This window comes from Lissotriton vulgaris, chromosome 2_1, assembly GCF_964263255.1.
Source record: "Lissotriton vulgaris chromosome 2_1, aLisVul1.2, whole genome shotgun sequence".
Classification (NCBI taxonomy): domain Eukaryota; kingdom Metazoa; phylum Chordata; class Amphibia; order Caudata; family Salamandridae; genus Lissotriton; species Lissotriton vulgaris.
The window spans coordinates 543,788,221-543,811,868 of NC_141687.1; the positions used below are offsets into that span (position 1 = coordinate 543,788,221).

Sequence of the window (23,648 nt, forward strand, 5' to 3'; positions counted from 1 at the left end):
GGTATAGGGAGCCATTTTTCAGAATCAAAACGCAAGAACAGCATATCACAACAACTGAACACAATTTCCTGTCATTAAAGAGATGAATGAAAGGCAACGGTTGCATACGATATTTGAAATATAAAAGGGGCAACCAATGGAAATGCAGAAAATCAGAACAGCAGTTCAGCCTTTGGACAAAACCCAACTTCAGTCGTCGTGTAAACAGAGGATTCAACACTTCATGAAATAAAGTGTTCGCTTTCATTAAGTACATTGCAAGGTTTCATTGTTTGTTTCCAGATTCTGAATTCCACCTTTTCAGATTCCAAAGCTGATTAACTATAATCACTTTCAAAACACACAATTTAGTCACAGTTAAGCATTCTCACGTTGCCAGGCGCCCTCAAAGAGTGACTCGCACATTAGGACTTGTCGGTCCACATTCCTAGGATAAAGACTGAGCTCCTTTGAAGGTCGGGGAAGGTCAGTGTATGTAAAGAGCCTGCTTAAAAGCAGTGCCAGTACTGACTTTACATTGAGAAACAAATATGAGATATGGGCCTGTGAAAGATTTCAAATACCAGAATACGCTCGGGTCCGAGTGACGACCAACCCTCTGTTGTTAACTTTAATACGATACGAAAGCCTGAAAGTACCGCAATGCACTGAAACTTCACCTCGAGGTCCCCTAATTACTATAGATGCTGAAGCCGCCTTGGCAAGAACATCCACATCTTCTCTTCAAAAGAGTGGTGGTTCCAAGATGTCAAAGCAAACTCAATGGGCGGCTCTTTTCTTTCCACGCTCCAGCAGTGCGGAAAAAATTTCTTCTTGCCTTATGACTTTCACCAGTCCTACTTGTGTTTAGAAAGAAACTTAAGAACCCGCTATACTTATCTGAACAACCCCGGTAGTGTCACTCTTTTTGGTCAACATCAGGACCTCCTGCCTGTTGCAGTGCACAATACACATATTACAATAACTCAATCGCATGGTTCATTGTTACATGTTTTGCACACAACAATAACGTTGATTAGAAGATACCCAAGCAATCTGGAGTGGTGCAGCTCGCTCATCATGCACTGGGTCAATGGGGGTCTTGTTTCAGGGAGAAAATAGAGGAAGGAAACTTTACTGTTTGTGGAGGATGGCTGTGATGAGAAGGTGTTGTTGTGAGTTAAGAGTCTGTTTTTTTGTTTCTTTTTGTGGTCAGACCAGAGTGGCAGATATGTGGGTATCTCGGGACAGCTGGGAGGTGGGACAGTTACTTTCTTATCCATATGTTTACCGCCTGGCCTACAGTCCGATACTTTTAAAGATTTGAGTGCCGTCTTCCTGACCCTGCCCCTGGGTCTCCTGGTGCTGGGGGGAGATAAAAACGCAGTACTTGATGGGGGAGTGGATAGATTCCCGGCACGTACCCACACACCATCACAGAAGTGGCTCCCGGACTTTCTTGAATCGCTGGGGTTGGTGGATAGCTGGAGGGTGCGCAACCCAACTCAGAGGCCCTTCACTCATATATCCGCTGCACATAATAGTATGTCCAGATTGGACTACGTACTGGTACCGGCGGCTATGGCAGGCACAATTAGGGAAGCAAGATACATGCCTGATGTGGCTTCAGGTTGATATCGGCCAATCAGCGGTTGGCAGAATAGCTCCAATTAATGCATGGCACTTGAAGGACCTGGCCACAAGGAAGGAGATATGCCAAATTTCGAAACACTATTTTCAGGAAAATGTCGGCACAGTCGACTCCGCACACTCCCTGTGGGAGGCATAGAAAATAGTGCTGCGGGGTGAGGTTCTCTCCTTTTTTTTTTTTTTTTTTTTTTTTTGGTGTAAGACATTTATTGTGCAAAGGAAAGGCTACACTGCGTCACGCCAACAACCCGGAGGCAGGCCGCGATGTCAACAAATGTTTTCCAAGAAGGTGTATCACATTAGGAGCCATAAAACAAGGTCAGTACCCTGCCATTCAGGGAGATACACATCCTTGACCCTGGCGAGGAGTACAACAGTATAACCAATGCAAAGTGGATGGTCTTACATTTTTGGGTGTCAAGGACTGGTAAACGAATCCCAGGCTCTGGGTCTCGTCCCGCCATTCCGGCGAGTACCAGGACCGCAGCTCATGAATAATGTAATGCATAGTTAGATCGTCCACAGCCACCTTTTCGCCCAACACCCCCGCAACAATCGGAGGGAAACAACAAACTTCGGTGCAGAGCTATTTAAAAAAACAGACATCACATCTCACATACGCAGGGACACGCGTACAAGGACCCGTCAGTCATAGAGGGGCGATAACAAGCAGCACTGGTGGCTGCAGGAGGACTGCAAGGCAGCAGCTATGGGGCGGGGGCAGAGGGGGGGGGGAGGGGACGCGGCTGGACAAAGCAGCGGGGCGCCTGTACAGGAAGGGGGGCACCATGTTAATCCCGGCTGGCACGCATCAGGTATGGAATCCGACAGTAGTAAAGCATTCCACAGCCCGCAGGCCCATCTATCAAGCATGTATTCATCCATCCCAGCAAATGCACACATGGCTCAAAGGTTTCACCCCATGTCATCCGATACACCCGCCCCAGGGGAGTCCACAGAGGCGTCTGAACCCGCCCGCTCTCTAGTCCACTGAAGGAAGGGCTCCCAGATGTCATTGGGCCTAGATGCGGTGGGCATCGTTTCCCAGTAATTCGTGAGTTGTGTCTGACCATATGTAACGTCTCGAACCCATGCGGCGAACGTAGGCAAGGCACCACGGCCCCAGTGTATCGCCACCTGGCGTTTAGCGTAAAGTAGCAGCATCGCGTGCAGTTTCCTGTCACCGGGTTCGGTGTCCTTAACGTATCCCAGGAGCCCTAACAGCGGAGTGGGTTCATCCGACCTGTGTAATATGTGATTGATAGCCTCAAAGACGCTCGACCAGTACTCATCTAGCTTTGGGCAGCTCCATGCCACATGGAGGAAGGACGCGTCAGCTCCACCACACTTCCAGCAGGAAGCATCAGTGCGGATTCCCATGCGATGTAGCAGTACTGGTGTGCGATAGTACCGGTGCAGGAATTTAAAATGGACCAGTCGTAGCCTATAATTCGGTGACAGCGCCGTGAGTTGCTTGCAGCAGTATACCCACACGTCATCTGTCAGGGTCCCATCCAGGTCAGCGGCCCAAGCTTGTTTGGCCGTAGGCACGGTGAGCGGGGCCTGCTCTTGCATGCAGTTGTATAGTCTAGAGACCAGTTTCGCGGGGGAGGGTCGTGACAGCAAGTTCTGAAGGGCATCCAGTTGTGGAGGTTCCTCTGGGAATTGAGGCCACATCTTCTTGCAGGACTCCCGGAGAGAGTGATACAGAAGCGCGTCCGAGAACAAGGTAGGCTGGCCGTCCTCACGGACACCCAACTCTCCAAACGACCCATCGGGGTAGATGTCTGCGAAAGTGGTCACCCGTCTCCCCTGGAGCGTGATGGTATCACCCCTAGCGCAAAGGCAGGGCAGCATCGGATTGCCTCGCAGTGGAATAGCCGGCGCATAGAGCAGGGGAAGGCCCGCCCTTTGACGTAGCTCCTTCCAGGACCAGCGGATCATCTCAACGGTGTCCACCTCCTTCGATGGGCGAGAAACCTTACCATACAACGCCACCCGAAGTGGCAACGGGGCAACCGCGGCCAATTCCACCACCACATGCGGCTGGTAGGGGGTGGGGAATACCCAGAAATGCAAAAATTGGGCCTGAGCGCACAGCGAGTATAGCTTTAGGTCAGGCGCCCCGAGGCCCCCCTGTCGCAGCGGGAGTGTAAGCAGGGCCCAAGAGGTCCTCGCCTGCCTCCCAGCCCACACCAGAGATAAAAGTAAGGAGCGGACTCGTGCATGGAAGCATGCTGTCATGGGCAGCGGAAGATTGACGAACAGGTACAAGAATTTCGGGAGAACCACCATTTTCGCCAGTGCAATTCTCGCAACCAGGGACAGGGGGAGCTTGTTCCAGACCTCCACCCTCCGCTCCAGCCAGTCGACCGCTCTGCCGAAGTTAAGGGACCACAGTTCCTGCGTGTCACGACTAATCCAGACACCTAAGTATTTGACCGCGTCTGTCTCCCAGCGCAGGGGGTAGTCCGAAGGAGGTTGAGCTGTCTCGTCAGTTAGAGGGAATGCAACCGACTTGGACCAATTTATAGACACGCCCGCCAGACCCTCGAAACGTACAAATTCCCGGAGCAGTGGATTCAAATTTTCTGCAGGGTTGTTGACATACAGAGTGACGTCGTCTGCATAGAGAGAGATCAGCAGACTACGAGAGCTGAAGCCAATCCCCCTCGCCGTGTGGTGTTGGCGTATCCTGGCCGCCAGTGGCTCTATTGCAATAGCAAAGAGGAGGGGCGACAGTGGGCATCCCTGTCTAGTCCCCCTGGAGATGGGAAAGGGCTCGGATACCAGGCCATTCACTCGCACCCGAGCTCTGGGTTTGTCATATAGCAATTTGATGAGAGTAATAAAGTTACGACTGAAGCCCATCCTGCCCAAGACACGAAACAGGTACGGCCACTCTAACGAATCGAACGCCTTAGTCGCGTCTAGGAATACGACTGCGGCCTGGACGGAGGGGTGGAGATAATGTAGGATGGAGAAAAGTGTTCTGAGGTTGTGCGAGGTGGCACGGCCAGGGATGAACCCCGATTGGTCCGGGAGAGCGATGATTGGCAGCATCGGCTGTAATTTGTCTGCAATGACCTTGGCAAAAATTTTCGCGTCCACATTAATGAGAGAAAGGGGACGATAGGAGTCAAGGTATAATTCGTCTTTGTCGGGTTTTAATAGGGTGACAATTAGTGCCTCATGCATGGAGTCTGGGAGGGAATTCAGCTCCAGCGCCTCTACGAATACTGAGTGCAGTTTCGGGGCCAGTTCTTCGGCATACGTCTTGTAAAACATTGTGGTCAGGCCATCTGGGCCAGGAGCTTTATTAGCTGGCATGCTCTTGATAACCTGAGCTATGTCTTGGACCGAGACTGGCAGGTCCATGTACTGCCTATGGTTGTCATTGAACCAGACAAGGGCGATAGAGTCAAGAAAACCGTCCAGGGAAGTCGGAGCAGCAGAGTGTTTGGACGTGTAAAGGGAAGCATAAAAGTCGGCGAAGGCCTTTAGCACCGCCTCTTGGCTCGTGACCAGTGACCCCTCGCTATTATTGATAGTGTGTATATAGTGTGTCTGCGCCTGGGGAGCAATCAGTCTAGCTAGTGTCCTGCTCGGTCTATCACCCTCCCCATATCTGCGGGCTTCGGCATGTTTCCCTAGGAATTTCACCTCCCTCTGCGCCTCCTCGTTGAAGTCCAGCAGTTTGGCCTTAAGACTGCCTGCAAGAGCCAACGTCGGGTCTCGGCAGAAGGCCAGGTCTAGATCCTTAAGTTCTTGTTCTAGCTGGGCTAGCGTCCGACGTATGGTATGTAGTACCCCTGCCTGCCGAGCTATGCATTGGCCCCGTATTACCGCTTTAAAAGCGTCCCACACTACGGCTTCAGAGGAGGCCGAACCCTCGTTTTCGGCAAAGTACTTAACAATGTCTTCCCTTATTTCTTCAGTGAACACCTGATCTGAAAGGGCGTGAGGTGGCAGACGCCATGAAAATGCCCTAGGGGCCACATTGGGTATCCGCAGCTCTAGCATGCAGGGGGCGTGGTCCGAAAGTGACCTAGCCTGTATATCCACCTCCCCCACCCAAGTAGCTACCTCAGGAGACAGTAGCCAAAAGTCCAGGCGGGACCAAGCATCATGGTGACATGTGATACAGGTCCCCGTTCTCTCCCAGGGTGACGAAGCCTCCACACATCAGTCAGTCTCCCCTCCTCCATCACTTCAAGCAACGCCTGCCTTGCTTTAGCATGCGTAGGTCTACTCGCACCCCTCCTGTCCCAATCATCGTCCAACACCACATTGAAATCCCCCCCCACCACAATCAGGTTACAATCTAGCAACACAATCTGCGCCCAAACATTGCGAAAAAAATCAGGATCGTCCACATTTGGGCCATATATAGCAGCCAGAACCAGCGACCTGCCCTGCAATGAACCATGCACAAGTACATAACGACCCTCTTTATCCAGTACACAATTATGTTCTCTCCAATCCAACCCTTTCCGTATAAGGACAGCCACCCCCCGGGCATAGTTAGAGTATATAGCAGAATACACATGCGACCACCTGTGATGTTTCAGCCTGGGCGAAGGGGTCGAGTTGATGTGAGATTCCTGCAACAAACAAATATCCACATTGTGTCTGGTCAACATATTATGCATCAATTTGGCTTTTTTATAGTCCCCAAGGCCCCGAATGTTCCAAGTCCACAGTTTAACTCCCCCCATACCTGTGGTGAATCCAGGGTGTCCAAGCCTCCGCCCCGCCCCCCTCCATCACACAATCAGGACCAGATTGTCGCACATCCCCGCGCAGCACAGTCGTGAGAAAATAGATTGCAACATACTTCTCCAGCACCGGTAACCAAACTCCCAACAGCCCCCCCCAACCCCCACCCACGCCAACCCCCCAATCAGGTTGCGCTAAAATCCCATTCGTGCTCCGAGTCGCACTTAAGTTAACTGAGAACAAAAACAACAGGAGATACCCCATGGGGGCGAGGTGCTCCTAGCTGACACCCCTGAATGCACAGGGTGGCTGCACACTGAAGGATTTTCGCGACACCCGAGGGGTGCCCAGCATCACGGACCAAGCAGTAATGGATTAGTGTTCCGGTCAAGACGCCTCGGATCTGTGACACAGTCAACAAGCAAGACCTTTCCAGCATGAGTAGGCCAGCTTCAACATTTCCAGTAGTGTCTTCCGTTCTGCGTCTCGAGAGAGCCGAACAATCCGGCAAATGTCAGCTGTAGTGGAAAGGGGCAACACAGACCCCATTATCCTCGTTCCCTCAATCATTGTCGCTCATGTGGGCCGCGTCCTCCTCCAACCTCGGTGACTTGCGTCTGGCGCCGGGGCCACTGATATGTTTGGCAAATTTCAGGGCCGATTTAGCGTCAGTGAAGAAGTGAGCAGTTTGTTCATGAAAGATTTTCAATTTGGCCGGGTACAACAAGGAGTATTGGACTCCGGCCTGCATCAGGAGTTTCTTCGCAGGTATGAACTCTTTTCTGGCAGCCTGGACGAGGGGGGTGAAATCAGGGTAAAACGAGATATGATTCCCTTTATGGATGATCTTGCCTTTTTCACGAGCCATCTGTAGGATGCGGTCTCTGTCTTGAAAATTGAGCAGCTTGGCCAATATAGGGCGAGGAGTGGCGCCTGGTGGTGGTTTCTTGCCCAGCGTCCTGTGCGCCCTCTCCACCGTGAATACCTGGGACAGGTCCGGGTCAAACAGCTCATGTAGGAGATCAGTTACATAGACCTCCATCTTCCCGGTGTTGTCCGTCTCTGGAATGCCCGTAATTCTGACGTTGGACCTCCTGGAGCGCGCTTCTAAGTCGTCCGCCTTGGCGCGCATGGATTCCAGTTCGCGCTCAATGTTGGTGATGTGTTTTTTAGCCTGCTGCTGAAACTCGGAACATTCGGTATGCCTGTTCTCTAGGCAGTCTAGCCTCGTCTCGTGTACGTCCACTTTGGACTTGACCGCCTCTAGCTGTGTGGCCATTGCATCCAGCTTAGCGTCGATACTCTTCAGGCTAGATCTGACCTCCAGCATTAAAGCGCCAAAATCAATCTCAGCTGCAGGGCTTTTGGGAGGAGATGACGCGGCACCCGTGTCCGCTGTTTGCTGCTTAGCCTTCTGCTTTTGGTCAAATGTTAGTTTGGGCTGCTTCGCATCCTTCGTGCCCCCCATCTCGGACACGCGTGGGACGTGGTGTGCAGGATGTGGTGTGGTGCACTCACCAGTGCGCCGTGCAGGCCACCCTGCAGGGCTGGCAGGCACTGCTCGTGTTGTCGCAAGAGAGTACCGGGGGGTTAGCAGCTCCTAAACACAGGGGGCTGCCCAGTGCCCCTCGGCGACCCCTCCACGCCCCCCCTTCGATCTCCAAGTAGAGGGCCGAGCGTGGGATTGGCACTGGCAGGATCGGGCTAAGCGTTCCAGTATGTTTCTGTGCCCGGGAGCGGAGCGCCCACTATCAGGGCTAAATTGCCACTTTCACACCAAACGGCGACCTGCAGGGGCACAGGGGTATGCCAATCAAAGGGCACTCACAGTGTAGTCTCTGGTGCGCCACGGGTCCGCAGCCTCTCACCCAGCGACCCGGCCGCACCACAAAATGGCGGCGGCGCGTTTCTGCCTCAGCCCCGGCCGTCCCCCGAGCCGTTACCTTCGTTCAATGAACGCTCCGCTTCCTTCCGTCGTCCACAAGTGTCTCTGCGCAGCGGCCGCCGGCAGCTCCCGGCCCCGCGCCGAGGGCGCCAGAGTAGTCTCCTCACAGCCGACCTGCGTTGGCACAGCAATCCCCGGGGTCCGGCGAGATGACACCGCCGCCTCGGGCTCCACAGCAGCAGGCGGACCTCAGCGTTCGGGCCGGCACCGCCCGCGGCCGCCGGATCTCGTCGCGCAGCCCACCTCGAGCGGCAAGGATGCAGTCGGTCGTGCCCCCGGTCTGCTGCAGCACGTTCTTTCAGAAGCTGGTCCCCTCGGTGGCGCTTTGAAGGATGTTTTAAGGATTTATTCGCGTGCAGCCGGCGGAGCTCGCTCAAAGAGCGGCCATCTCGCTGCTCGGTTAGCCACGCCCCCCCGAGGTTCTCTCCTTAATAGCAGGCAAAAAGAAGTCACGCCAGGTAAAGGTAAACAGAGTAGAGGCGGAAGTTGTGGAACTGGAGAAACGGGTGGCTGAAACTGCTGCTCAAGGAGACCTGCATCTGTTGAAACAGGATGAATACAAGGGCCTCTCCAGGGAGAGGGCAGTCTCTTATAACAATGACATACAAAGTCGGGTGTATGAGCATGGGGATAAGGCCGGTAAGTTAATTGCCTGGTTGGAACGTGGAGAGCGGGCCTCTCGTTTGGTACCTGAACAAGAGGGGCGGGACCGGATACCATCACGGATCCGCAGGCAGTGGCAGATGCTTTTTCTGAGTATTATAAAGAAGTATATACCTCACCGAGTGGTTTTACTGAGACCGAGAACAGCGAAAAGATCAGGAATATAGCTATGCCGAGCCTCTCAGAGGACAATAGGAAATATTTAGACTCCCCCTTTAAAGATGATGAAATTGCGCAAGCAATTAGAAGCATAAAGTCTGGGAAGGCAACAGGTCCAAATGGGGTGCCTATATTTGTATTTGTATTTGTATAGGGTATTAATATAAAGCGCTAACTGCCGCTTCGAAATGAGCATCCTGGCGCTGCAGGGCATCTGAGGCAGCAACCATGAGAGTTAAATAGCGTCCATTACATATGCATCAGAAAGATTGAAAATCCAAGTTTTTAATTGTTTCCTAAAATAACTCTCTGGATTGAGAAGTCTGAGTTCTATGGGCATGGCATTCCAGGCTTTGGAGGCCAAGACCGTGAGGGATTTTTCCCCCCCCTTGGTTTTGTAGCGAAACCTGGGCATGGTAATCAGGTTGCAGCCTGCTGATCTCAAGACTCTGGATGGCTTGTAACGAGTAAATCTTCTTGAGAGATACCTAGGGCCGATGTTGTTGAGAGCTCGAAATGTAATTAGAAGGTTTTTAAACAAAATCCTTTTGTGAAGGGGTAACCAGTGCAGGGTCTTAAGGGCCGTGGATGCGGAGGACATTCTGGGTAATTTAAGCACAAGTCTTGCGGCTGCATGTTGTACACTCTGTAGTTTTTTCAAAGTGGCCTTTTTGACCCCTGCCATAAGACCGTTACAGTAGTCCAGACGGGAAAGTATGAGGGCCACTGCAACCGCCTTTCTAGAATCGGTAGGAAGGAAGTCAAAAAATTTCTTTAGAGATTTAATAATACTAAAGCAACTGCCAGCCACATTCCTAACATGATGGTCGAAGGACAGAGAGGAGTCAAAAAGGACCCCTAGGTTTCTGGCTACTTCTACCGAACTGGGCGGCGCAGTGGAGCCTTCTGGCCACCATTTATTTGGGTTAAAGTTGGCATGTTTCCCCATGGGCAATATCTCAGTCTTGTTAGCATTACATTTCAGGTGGTTATCGTCCATCCACAGAAAAACGTCCGTCAGACAATTTTGCAAATTCTGTTCAGCACTAGTGGTGTTTTTATTTAACGATACAATTATTTGTGTATCATCGGCATACAAAGTCACAAATATCCCATACGATTCGATTAGGGTGATGAGAGGCACCATATAGATATTAAATAACAGTGGTCTCAAGATGGAGCCTTGTGGCACTCCAGATGTTACCTTTTTTTCCTTTGAGAGGAAGGGACCTAATGAGATGGTTTGTGTTCTCTGGGATAAAAAACAGTTTAACCAGTCAAGGTTCAACCTCTGTAATGCCATTAATTCTCAGCCTGTCAACCAGAATTTTATGTGAAATGGTATCGAACGCCGCCGATAGGTCTAATAATATCAAGATGGCGTTTTCCCTTCATCCTGTAAGAATTTGATGGAATCGGAGAGTTCAATGAGGGCCGTTTCAGTGGAATGCTTAGGACGAAAGCCAGACTGCTGAGGATGCAGGATATTGTGCGTTTCAACAAAATTCTTCAGCTCTTGATGGACCATGTATTCTGTTATCTTCCCAAGCACTGGCAGAAGGGATATGGGGTGCAAATTGCAGAGATCAGTGTTATTTTTTTTTTGTTTCTTCATAAGCAGTTTAACTATTGCTTTTTTCCAATCTGCGGGACAGTGCCTGAACTGAGTGTGGAGTGGACTATGGCATTTATGATGGGGTTGACAACATCGATTATTTGATGGAGAATCAGCGGGGGACAGGAGTCAGAGGGCGCTCCTGATTTACAAACCATGATGGCTTGACGTGTTTGCAGGAGAGACACTAGAGCAAACCTACTAAGCGTATAAGCCTTTGTCCCCATCATGGCATTGCGGCCCTGCAGGGGAGGAAAGGAGATGGGCGGAAAGTCCACCTGGAGAAGTTTGATTTTCTCCTCAAAATAATCAGCGATCTGATTACAAAGACATTGAGACGGCGGAATGACAGATTGAAGAGCTTTAGGGTGGGTAAAAGATTTCACTATGGAGAAAACAGTTTTTTGTTTTTGTTGAGCCTCCTTGGTGGCTGTAGTATAGTGGTCTTTTTTGGCTACTTTGAACCCCGTAAAATATGCATTCCTGTGTTCTACATAAAGAGTTCTAGCTGTCGGGGCATAAGTTTTCCTCCAATTGCGTTCACTCTTTTTACACAAAAGATGTTTGTCCGCAAGGGACTGGGTGTACCAAGGGGCACTGACCTTTTTCCTTTTCTCCATTGAGAAGGGAGGCTTTAGGGGAACAAAGTCCTTGATAGTGTGTTGCAGCGAAGTATGAAAGGTTTTCGAACCTTGGACCACTTGACCAGACAGGCTAGGAGACTGGGACCGCAGGAGAGGATTAAGCTTAATGCTGGCGGCGACAGCCTTCCAATTAGGATTGGATGAAGGTTGCTGAGTTACCTTTGCCCCTTTCCCAGAATGGGGCACGCTGATTTTAAGAGGTATAAAACAGTGGTCAGTACAAATTTGCAGAATGGGCAAATATGTAGCCAGTAAAGGGAAGTTGGAACAGACCCCATCAAGAGTGTGACCTGCACAGTGAGTAGCCTGGGCCACTCGTTGGTGGAGTCCGAAGATGTCAAGTGTCTGATTAAAACTGATGCCCAGGTCATCAATTTTTGACTCTAATTGAAGGTTGAAATCGCCCATAAGCGTGAAGGTAGGATAACGCAATAGCAGTTGACCAAGGGATTCTCCCAGGGACTCCAAAAACATGGTAGCATTACCAGGGGGACGATATATCAAGCCTCCAGTGAAGGAGGAGGCCGCATTGAGCCTGTTATAGAGCTATATAAATTGAATGCCCATAAAATTGTTCCCCATAATCATGCCATGTTTCTGGAAAGTAGAGGGTTGGGACAACTTCCATACGACCAGCGGGTGGCAAATATTGTAGTCATTCATAAGACAGGTAAGGCTAGGACGTCCCCTTCCTCATATCGACCCATCTCACTTCTCAATGCAGACCCCAAGATACTGGCGAAGCTACTCGCCACTAGGTTGGTCAAGGTCATCGCAACCCTGATACACCCCGACCAATCTGGCTTCATGCCGCGTCGCAATACAGCTTTGAACTTGCGGAGACTCCACGGGATTTTGGGTGGCTCCCAGAAAATACTGGAACCAGCGGTCCTGGTGTCCTTGGACGCCACTATGGCATTTGATAGGGTTGAATGGGCTTATCTATTTGCGGTTTTGACTAAGTTGGGCTTTGGCTCGGGATTTATCGGATGGGTCCGGTTGTTGTATGCCGCTCCTTTGGCCAGAGTGATCATAAAATAATTGTAAATCAGCTGATTTTACCCTTGGGAGGGGCACGAGACAGGGATGTCCATTGTCCCCACTTCTTTTCGCACTGGCGTTGGAGCCGCTGACTGGTTGATACGTGGCTTTCAGTGGACACCGGAGTGGGAGGATCAAATCTCGCTTTATGCGGACGATATCCTATTGTATCTTACTAACCCCAAGGCGCCCCTGAGTAATTTCCTGGATGTCCTGACTATATTTGGTAGATATATCGGGTTTGCAATAAACTGAACAAAGTCGGTGTTGTTTGTTATAACGGGTGAGCCGCCTGTGGTCCCACAGTCATGCCCAATAAAAATCGGATTACTGGGATTTAAATATCTTGGCATGTATATAACACTAGACCCGAAGGCGAGATATGCTAATAATTTGAAACCCCCCCTTGAGTAGGCTCATAAGGGATGTGGAACGTTGGAGGGCTCTCCCCCTGTCATTGCTGGGAAGGGCGGTATTATTTTAGAAGATGGCTTTGTCACAGTTCCTATACGTACTCCAAAACACTATGGATCCAGTGCCTGTTACTATTTTAGAGAGGTTGAGACACTCCAACTGCAGCTTCTTTGGGACAGCAGGGCCCGCATAGCATTTGTCAAGCTGACGCTCCCGTGGTATGATGGGGGCATTGGTCTCCCGGACTTGAGGAAATACTACTGGGCCTCTCACCTTGCGGTGGTGAATCATATAATTTACGGCCCCCCGGGGGATCCAGGCTATGCTATGGAGCGTGGGCAGGCACCAGGTGGGGATATTGTTAAAGCTTTGTATGCCAGGTCTGGAAGATTCGGGTTGGCGGGCCCGACGGCGCATGCAGTACATGTTTGGCACGCGGCTACCAGAAGTTTGGGGTGGGAAGGGAAACTGACAATGGCCACCCCCTTGTTTAGCTCGGAGAGGCTTGGGAGCTTGTGGAAATCTAAAGGGTTCGACAGGTGGGACCTTATCGGAATTAGTCAGATTAAAGATGTGTGGGGGAAGGGTTGTGTGCAGACTCTCTCCAAAAACAATACAGCCTACATGACAATGAATACTTTCGGTATCGACAGATTGGGCACGCCCTTCGCGCCAACATACCTAAAGGCACAGAGCTTCCGGAGGCTTCCCCCCTTGAGAACCGGGTGCTTGACGGTCACCACCCAGAAAAAAATATTTCCCTAATCTATAGGAAGCTTGTAAATAACATGAAAGCCCCACTTCGGAGAATTAGGAAAGCGTGGGAAGCGGACGGATTGGAATTGGAGGATGAAGACTAGGTAGAGGCTGTCTCCTCCCCCAAAGTGGTTGCGGTCCAGATGAGGCTTAGGTTGGTACAGCTTAAGATCCTACATAGATCATATATCACGGGCCTAGACTTGTGCACATGGGGAGAGCAATGAGCAGATACTGTAGGAGAGGTTGTGGAGAACTGGGCACATTCATGCACATCCTATGGCACTGTGATCAGATACAAAATTATTGGATGAAAATACACGATGTGATTAAAGAAGTGCTGGGAGTGGAGATGCGACCGGAAGCCCGAAGATGTATATTGAATGTATGGGAACCCTTTGGTATGTATGGTGGCGAACCTTAACATTGCTCACTTGTGGGGAGCCAGCCAATCACTGTAGCCTACCAAGTGGGCCCAGGATCTAGACTGGTGTATGTTCAGAGAGAGGGCTGTGTACGTGGCCAAGGGTTGTCCGAAGAAGTGGGAGAAGATCTGGGGGCCTGGAATAGTCACCACAGCGATTTGTGTACGCCCCCGATGAGGCAAATGGAAGTTGACACACAGGAATCCCCGTGACCCAGAAATGTAGGTATCTTATAATTTATGATGCTGTACGAATGACAAATCAAACCCTGCAATGATGTTATATGATACTCACCTGATGCTGTTTTGTATTTCTTTTTTTTCTTTTTCTCAAAAAGAATTTTTTTAGAAAAATAAAAAAAAGTCTGGTTAAGCTACTTTCCAAAGCAACATTTCAAAATCCTTATGCCATCAAAAACTATTCAGAGAAGCCTAGACATGAACATACAGACACAATATGGGGTGGAATTACGAGGTTCTCTCCCTACACTTCCTGGGCCAGCAGAGTACTTGCTTGGCAGAGATCACTACGCTTTAGGCACACCTGCAGATAGTTTAGTGAATACTGGGGAGTTTTCTAGTTAATAACTAGTCATTGATTACTAGTATTCCAGGGCCCTTGGAAACAAACCCTTGTTCAAAAGAGACAAAGGCTCCCTGGTGGGTCTCGACTCTCTTAAGGTTGCAAGGTTGAACAATGAAAATTACGTTCTTAGATTACTTATAACAGAAAATAATATTATATATATATATATATATATCAACCTCCGTTCCCCTCGCACGTTCATCCTCCCTCGACCACGCACAGGAGGCAGACACGGACCAGAGGTATAAGGATGCCTTTTTCTTTATTCAGCTGTGTGTTTTTACACTTACTTCAACCATTCTGTAAAAATGTAGCTACAAAAGAACCCCTAAGGCACCAACACCTTCAGGGGCCAAGATACGACATAAAAGGTAATTGTAGTACTTGTGGATGTAGAAACAACATATGTACATTGAGATACATGCTAAAGATAATTTCAAGTAAATGATGATGGTTCCAGTATTCTCCGTACAAAGACTGAGAGCAAAGCTCAAGTTTAAGGAAACAGTTTTGAAATTATAGAAGTTCAGACAGGGACAATGAAAAGCAATCTGTTTCACAGGACATTTAGCTTAGAATTCAACACTCAAGTAGGTATGTGTTTAATCAGTAGGATTGCACAAGGAACAAGCATATGAAAAAAGCTGGGCAGATCTTTCGCGCTCTGGTTACAGCACACCCTGTCTAGCAGGCCTCGAGATATTTAGATCAGATGTCCAACACAGTATGGAAAACAAGCATTGGAAATGCAATAGGTCTCGCACCATTAGAGTTAGTGCTTTTAGAATTGTTTATGGGGTTTTTTTGTAAATGTTTAGCATTTTTGTTTCCTGTAGCCAATGCTAAAGAATTACAAATAAAAAAAGCCATAAACATTCCTAAAAGCTCTAACTGAAATGGTCTGAGACCTATTGCACTGTGTGAGGGTGAGTGAGGGTGAGGGTGAGGGTGGGTGAGGGTGGGTGAGGGGTTGAGGGTGGGTGAGGGTGAGTGAGGGTGGGTGGGGGGTTGAGGGTGAGTGAGGGTGAGGGGTTGAGGGTGAGTGAGGGTGAGGGGTTGAGGGTGAGTGAGGGTGAGGGGTTGAGGGTGAGTGAGGGTGAGTGAGGGTGAGTGAGGGTGAGTGAGGGTGAGTGAGGGTGAGTGAGGGTGAGTGAGGGTGAGTGAGGGTGAGTGAGGGTGAGTGAGGGTGAGTGAGGGTGAGTGAGGGTGAGTGAGGGTGGGTGGGTGAGGGTGGGTGAGGGTGGGTGAGGGTGGGTGAGGGTGGGTGAGTGAGGGTGAGTGAGGGTGAGGAGTTGAGGCTGAGGGTGAGGTGTTGAGGGTGAGTGAGGGTGAGGGCGAGTGAGGTGTTGAGTTAGGGTGAGGGGTTGAGGGTGAGTGAGGGTGAGGGTGAGTTAGGGTGAGGGGTTGAGGGTGAGTGAGGGTGAGGGGGAGTAGTTGAGGGTGAGTGAGAGTGAGGGTGAGTGAGGGGTTGAGGGTGAAGGTTTGAGGGTGAAGGTTTGAGTGTGAGGGGTTGAGGGTGAGTGAGGGTGAGGGGTTGAGGGTGAGTGAGGGTGAGTGTGGGTGAGGGTGAGTGTGGGTGAGGGTGAGTGTGGGTGAGGAGTTGAGGGTGAGTGAGGGTGAGGGTGAGTGAGGGTGAGTGAGGGTGAGGGTGAGTGAGGGTGAGGCTGAGGTGTTGAGGGTGAGAGAGGTTGAGGGTGAAGGGTTGAGGGTGTGAGGGTGAGGGGTTGAGGGTGAGTGAGGGTGGAGGGTGAGGGGGTGAGGGTGGGGGGTGAGAGTGAGGGGGTGAGGGTGTGGGGTGAGAGTGAGGGGGTGAGGGTTAGGGGGTGATTGTTAGGGGGTGTGAGCGTTAGGGGGTGTGAGTGTTAGGCGGTGTGCGGGTTAGGGGGTGTGAGGGTGAGTGTGAGTGAGGGGGTGTGAGGCTTCGGGTGTGTGACGTTGTGTGAGGGTGAGTGAGGGTGTGAGAGGTGTTGTTACGCAGAGGGTGTGTGACGGTGTGTGAGGGTGAGGGTGTGTGAGGGTGAGTGTGAGTCATTGTGAGGTGTTGAGGGTGAGTGAGGGGTTGAGGGTGAGTGAGGGTGAGGGTGAGTGAGGGTGAGTTAGGGTGAGGCGTTGAGGGTGAGTGAGGGTGTGGTGTTGAGGGTGAGTGAGGATGAGTGAGAGTGAGAGTGAGGGTGAGTGAGGGGTTGAGGGTGAGTGAGGGTGAGTGAGGGGTTGAGTGAGGGTGAGTGAGGGTTGAGGGTGAGGGGTTGAGGGTGAGTGAGGGTGAGTGAGGTGTTGGGGTTGAGTGAGGGTGAGGGTGAGTTAGGGTGAGGGGTTGAGGGTGAGTGAGGGTGAGGGGTTGAGGGTGAGTGAGGATGAGTGAGAGTGAGGGTGAGTGAGGGGTTGAGGGTGAGGGGTTGAGGGTGAGTGAGGGTGAGGGGTTGAGGGTGAGTGAGGGTGAGGGTGATCATGACGTGGCACAATCCGCTTTCGTAGAACAGAGGCTTGGCTTGGCTGTTTCCAGGCCTCGGGCGAGACATTACAAAGACACAGGTGCAATAGGGTGCGCACTTGGCAAAGGTGAGTGCGTTCCTAGGACACCACGAACTGTGAACACACAAGAAAGGCAGCAGTGTGACGGAAGACTGTTGCGCAGAGAGGGCCAGGAGCGGGCCAAGACAAAAAAATTACTAAAATAGCAGGAATGTTCAACGAGAACATTTAGAGCTGAATGCAATAATTGCAGGGGCAATGAGTAACAACTGCACGAGTGGGAAACAGTCTATAAGGGAAAGAATGAGCCGTATGGAAGTATTAGGAACTGTAGAGAAAGTCATGAACTGCAGAAAGGGTGGAGCTTACAAACTACAGGGGAAGTAGAGCGCAGTAACAGGGTACATACCAGGTGTCCCCGCAGGCGGAATCCAACAGAACTAGAAATAAATGAAACATGAACTGCCAATGAAAATAGTAGGATGAGATGACCCGGAAGATCAACGAAACGGAGCACAGGTAAGGCTTAGAGATAGGGGTACAGCTGTATAGTGCTGAGAGGGGTGAGCATGAATGGCTGAGGCAAACAAGAGCAGCTCATTCCTCGTTGTGTGTAGACCTCTTAGGAGTTACTCGAGACATTGCAGACGAAAGGGCCCCAGCAAAGTCTGAATGGCTCAGAAGTCTGGACCCATGCTCCAGCACAGCATACACATGTGTAGCTTATCAGGGGGCGCCGCGAGGAGCAGTGCCCAGTATCGTTCAGAACAGTGAAGTCCAGGGCGTGCTGCAGTATGACAGGTACGCGGGGTCACTCATGCCACGGAGTGCTGCACGGCGGGAGATAACGATTACGTGCTGCACGGCAGGAGATGCAGCGAGGCAGTGTTCAGAAGTCATTTGGAGTTATTGAGGAGGCTGGTTGTTTGGTATGGGTTGTCTCGCGGCAGTGCCACGGACACGCAGAGAGAGCTCCCTCGGTACTTACATGCTAACAGCCCAGGAAGGCAGCGGGGCAGGCAGCTCGGTAACACCCAGGCGGCTGCAGTCCAGCAGGTCCCCCGGAGCAATGATGAAACCGAAAGTAATAGGTTTTAGAAGCTGAGACAGCCGCCAATGCTGAAAGCACAGCAACGATTTTGTTAAAAGGCCAGCAGCTAGCACATAAATCTGTAGACGCGTCACCGATATGTCAGCTAATTGAGTCTGCTCGACACTTCTTAACAAGCCTCCCATCGAGTGTAAAGCCTTTATGTAAACCAAACCCACACACAGCAGTGGGGGCGTAAAGAAGCTGGTTTAGTGCGTTCTCTCTTAGCTCCAAGCCTTTCACCGTAACACGGCGGGCAGGGGAGGGAGGGGAGAGGTGCGACACGGCAGGCAGGCAGGGGAGGAGAGTAGGAGGAGGAGGGGGGAGGAGAGTAGGGGAGGCACGGCCTAGCGGCCGTGCAATCAAGAAGTGAGGGGGCGGAGCTGGGGGAGAGAGAGTAGGCAAGGCAGGCGGCTGGGGGCATGTGCACGCGCATTTAAGCTCAATGCGCATGCGCATTGAGCTTAAATTTCTCGTGCACTGCAAGGAATCGCCACGATTCCTTGCAAGTTGGATAAAGAGTGGATAAGCCACCATAGACTCGCAAGCTCGATGCGCATGCGCATCGACAGGCGAAACCTAAAAAACAACCAAGGGAGAAAAAAATATGTGTCCCTCACGTGGTGTGGCTTTCACCTGTGTCAGTGTGACACATTGCAAGTCACATTACCCATGTGCCTCGAAAAGGAACCCGATTGCCAGATTCCAATAAAATACAACAAGAGTGGTTAATGTACAACACTGAGGAAAAAGAAGAATCACAATTATCCAAATATGGTGGAATCTGTTCCTGAATGCAGGGGAAATGCTTCAACTCCTACAAGTATCCACAAGATGCAGTAGCCATCAGTTTGTACACAGCTTGGGGAGAGGACAGCCACGTCCTCCGTTATTGAACGAGAGAAAGTGCACCTGGGAGCCCTCTACCTCCTAGAGGAAATCAGCTAGAAGCAACAGTAGTGGGCTCATGATTCTAGACAAAAACATTCAGCCAGAAAGAAGGGACAAAATGTAGGCCAGATAGCACCATTCACCCCGTGTGACCAAAAACACAGCTGATGTGTTTATATTTTGGGCGAGTTCAATAATAATTATTATTAAATGTGTATGCCTTCAACATGGAAAATTAAAATGCATTCTGAAACTGTAGCCAGAAAATTGCTAGGGTGTGATAAGCATCCACCTTTTCATGTTGGACTGATGTTTAATCCGGTTTGCTGACTTCAGTTTGCAACAAAGTAGTGCCTCCTGAAACACCCATTCATTATCGAGGCAGTTGGATCCCACTGTCTACTGACTGAAAACCCTCATCTTAATGGACAATAAAAGTATTTTAGTTCTGCTAGAGTGCCCCAACCCCCGCTCACTGGTCTGAAGCCAAATTAAGTCCTGTGATCTACTCGAGTACTGTCAAAGGGCTCTAATAATCGTTTTGTGATCTTCTGTTTCAGGATCTTGCATAGGTACAGAACAAACTTCTCAGAAATACTGGATGGACTTTTGCAGGCATCATTGTGTGTAAAGCACGAATTTACTGGAACTGTTCTATTTAAAGTACTGCTGCTGACTTTGTGTAGAGAATCACAACCAAGATCCTCGCATGATGCACAGAGCACGCCCGAAGTAGCAGCATTCAAAAAGAGCAAATATATAAGGGAGCATTTCTCATCTGAATTTATATTATTTGTGCCAACCGTCACATACTCTCTCCTCCAACAACCTCCACGAGATAACTATCATGGATCAACTGATTCACCATTAAGGACCTTGAAGAATCGAACCCCAACCTTTTTTCTGCAATATTAATTTCATTATACAACAGTATGATTACTTTATGACTACAGAACATCTCTTCACAAAGAATATGATGTTGTTCCTTAATGGCATATTAAACAGTTTGCTGTTCTCCCTTTTCTATGAACAATTTGTTAAATGAGAATACTGGTAAGGAAAACAGTGCAGATAAGATGCCCTATGGACTCCAACTGAATAAGATGCTCCCACAACATGATTATCACAGAGAAGACTCAGTACTGCAATTTCGCGGAGGATGCATAAAACACAATAAAATATTACCTTATTAAATAACAGCGGAGATAGCAGTTAGTATGTTCTTTGGGGTTTCCAATGAGTTTCTAAAGGAGGGCTAAATATGGGTTCAGGGGGATGGGATTGTTGTCCCTCGTCACAGAGAGATCGTTAACAGCTATGTAATATCTGAGGATTGTAACACATGTAGTGATAATTTGTTTCAAATTCTACTCCGCAAGTTTCAACCCTGTGGTTGCAATTTTTAATCCAGATTATTAAACTCCACGCTGTGTTCAGGTTTATTGAAAGCAAGGGGGATAGGGAGAAAGGGAGAACGAGGGGAGGGAGTTTTTCTTTAGGGCAACCTCAGAGCTAATCGTATTTTGAGTGCAAGATTCCAAATATTTTCCAATGCCACTTTGCTCTAAAATGGGGTTCAGTCTAATTGATGCAAATACTTCCATATGGGGCATATACCAGCAAAGATAAACCGGTGCAGCAGGACTGACTACAAGGAAGTATTTTCCCATCAATAAAGACAGAATTGTAAAACAGACGAAAATGACCAATTACCACTGAAAAGTATTCCTGAATCCCTTTCTATAAGCAGTCACCACAGATTTGTAAAAGTTCTCCCACTGCTGTTCTAAATGGAAGAAAATATTCTTAGTTACACTGGTACATTTACTATAGCTTGAGTAGCCTGCTGTATTGGCTTTGTTAACTTGTTGGTCCCTGTGGATTCATGAAGCTTTTAGGTTCCTTTTTACTGCTCTCTAGTACCTCTTAATGCGAGTTTTACTAAGTATTGTATTCTTGGCATTTCTTTGGACACCATTAATATTTTGTATTGTAACATACCTCAACAAATGTTTCTGCAATGTTTTGAAAAACCCACATTTCCAGACATAACCCCAAAACGGAGGGCAAGGCGGGGAGAAGCAGATTTTCCTTGGTTTACAATGACAGCGTAATCTTTGAGCAATTAACACAGAGCACTGTTTTCAACTAAAAAGAAAGAAATGTTTTGAAGGATATAAACTAGGACTGGTGGTGTTTAGATCCTCACATTTAATGGCTGCCCCTTGAAATGGCTAATGTGATCTTGGCCTTCTTCGATTCGCCCACATAACTATCGCCCACTCTCCTTCTGCTACGCCATATTAGACAAGCCTAGAGACTGATCTTCTCCAGATGGTCAGATTTCTGCTTGTTTTATTAATTACGACTGATGGGCGGCCCCGGGTGGGGCCTATTTTTTCTGTGAATTGGTTTTCTACTTGCTACAATTGTAATGTACACACGATTGGTCCTCTTTAAGTATCCACTTCAAACCAGACCCCCCTGGAGGGCAATTGTGATATTGACGTTTCCTGTTCCTCCCCCTCTTTAATACACTCCACCTTTCTTCTTCCACTACGTCATGTTATCTGCGTCACATGGTGTTCTCCAGACAGTGAGGTTTCTCCTCATGTTATTAATTACGACAGATAACTGTGTCCAACCTGGGCAGTATTTATGTCTGCAAAGTTGTTTTTGTTTTTTTGTAAAAGGATGGGTATAAGCGCTAAAACAGAATGTAATACCATATGTATGAACAAAGTACCTCTCTCCCAGGGCACTGACAATCAACCCTGCCACCAAGACATTTGTAGTCAAGGTGAAGGGTGACTAAAAACTACTAGCTGACCAGGCCTTCAACGTTAAAAAGATGATAAAAGCAGGTTGCAGGCGATATCCCTGTAATGGTAAGTATTAGGAGAATGGAACCAAATTCCCAAGAAAATGCCCAAGGTATTATTGCTGCCAGCCTTCAAGTAGTAGGGGTAGTTTGATTTTCCCCTAAAATTACTGAAGACAGAAGTTCTTGGATACATCATACCCTCGCAAGCTTCTTTCTCCCAGGGCAGATAAGAGTTGCAGCATCCAAAAGAATCAATCAACATACTATGATTGTTGTCTAGAACAGGAAATGGCACCTGTTTGGCTACTATGGTTTGCAAGAAAGACCTCTAGCTAGAATGGAAGTTGAGGAGAAGAGTGAGAAGAGACCACGCATAGGAGCTCAGAATGAAAGTTAACTTGTGGAGAAGACATAGATAAAAGCTTACAGGTGAGAGAAGAACTGCACCAGGATTGACCAAAATGAGACTGGTCAAAACAAAAGAAGCACGGTAAGTCTCCTTCCTTAACATTATGTTTTTAACCCTAAAATGCCATTCTGAACTAATAAAGAAAGTGGAAGTTGTTTGGGAGAAAAATCTATAAGGGCAGGAGAAGAATCATCCATCCTTATGTAACCCAAAAAAAAGTAAGAGTTTCTGAAAAAGTACTGGGCTGAAGATGAAAAAGATCAGAAGCATAACAAGGCAGGCCAATTTGTTTGTGTTCTATCAGGGCCGCAAACTACCAAGCATTCCGTCACTTACACTCAAATGTGAATGAGGCTGGCCTGACAAGGGTTTGAACCGTGGCCAAACTAAAAGTTGCACGTCTTTAGGAGCCTTCTGTAGCGGGGGTATGGGGACAACACCTTTGTTCCCAATTTTGACCTCCTTAGTCCAAGCAGAATTTGTGAAATGGTTACCTTGAAGGCTTATGTGGCTTTTGCTTGATTGCAGTTCCACTTCTTTTCTCACTCATGAGGTGGACCTGGATATCCTTGACTTTAAAAGGTTGCATAGCTACTGTTTATGTTAGCAACTTACATTTGGTATATAGTTACTCATCTGGCAGCATCTTTCCCTTGAACATCTTGTCATATGGACTAAAGGACTTTCCTTTAATAACATGCAGTTTTTCGTTTGGAGTATATGCATACGTCGTCTCTGGCTAGATTAGTGCTATGGAGCTGTATATTTGTTTAAGTCCACCTAATCTCTTCTTCCAGCTGGACTACCCGTAACTAATTAGGTAGATCTCTGCCCCTTTACCCTTTTCTCATCCCTCTCCTCTCAAACTCACAAAACATTAGAGTGACTGACCCAAGTGCTGCAGCCAACATGGGTATGACCTGAAACCATAAAGTGTAATATGGAACTTTAAGAGTTAATTACTGCTGTCATATAATTACAGTCAGTGCAAATACCTCTAACACCACCTCCTCTAAGGCACTGATATCTGCTGCACCCCAAGACAAGGTAAGAACATCCATCTGGTCACAACAAATACACTCTGTCAGTCACATACTCTTCCACAGGGTACCATGGTACCTGTCCGATAATGCACTGTAGTGCCCCACCCCGTGGTATTAAGCACTATATAAATGCTAATATAGGAAACAAAACAAAACATGCGATATTGTACTTACTGTGACATTCTTCAGGCACTGTTCACAGGTGGTATTGGTAAATTTAGAGCATTCTGTGAAAAAAAAGTTCTCTGTTATCATGTCGTTTGAAAAGAGCGTTGAAAGCAAAGCATAACATGAGATACTTTTGTAACCTTCACATGGTGAAGA

The 23,648-nt window shown here is 48.8% G+C and overlaps 1 protein-coding gene across 1 annotated transcript in view; it reads right to left on the reverse strand.

Moving 5' to 3' along the window:
• The window catches only part of PTTG1IP (PTTG1 interacting protein), a 273,566-nt gene that overhangs the window by 207,345 nt on the left and 42,573 nt on the right, over nt 1-23,648 (reverse strand). The window contains exon 2 of the mRNA XM_086955516.1: nt 23,499-23,551. Within this exon, the coding sequence (XP_086811642.1) occupies nt 23,499-23,551 (53 nt within the window). The remainder of the gene's footprint in view (nt 1-23,498; nt 23,552-23,648) is intronic.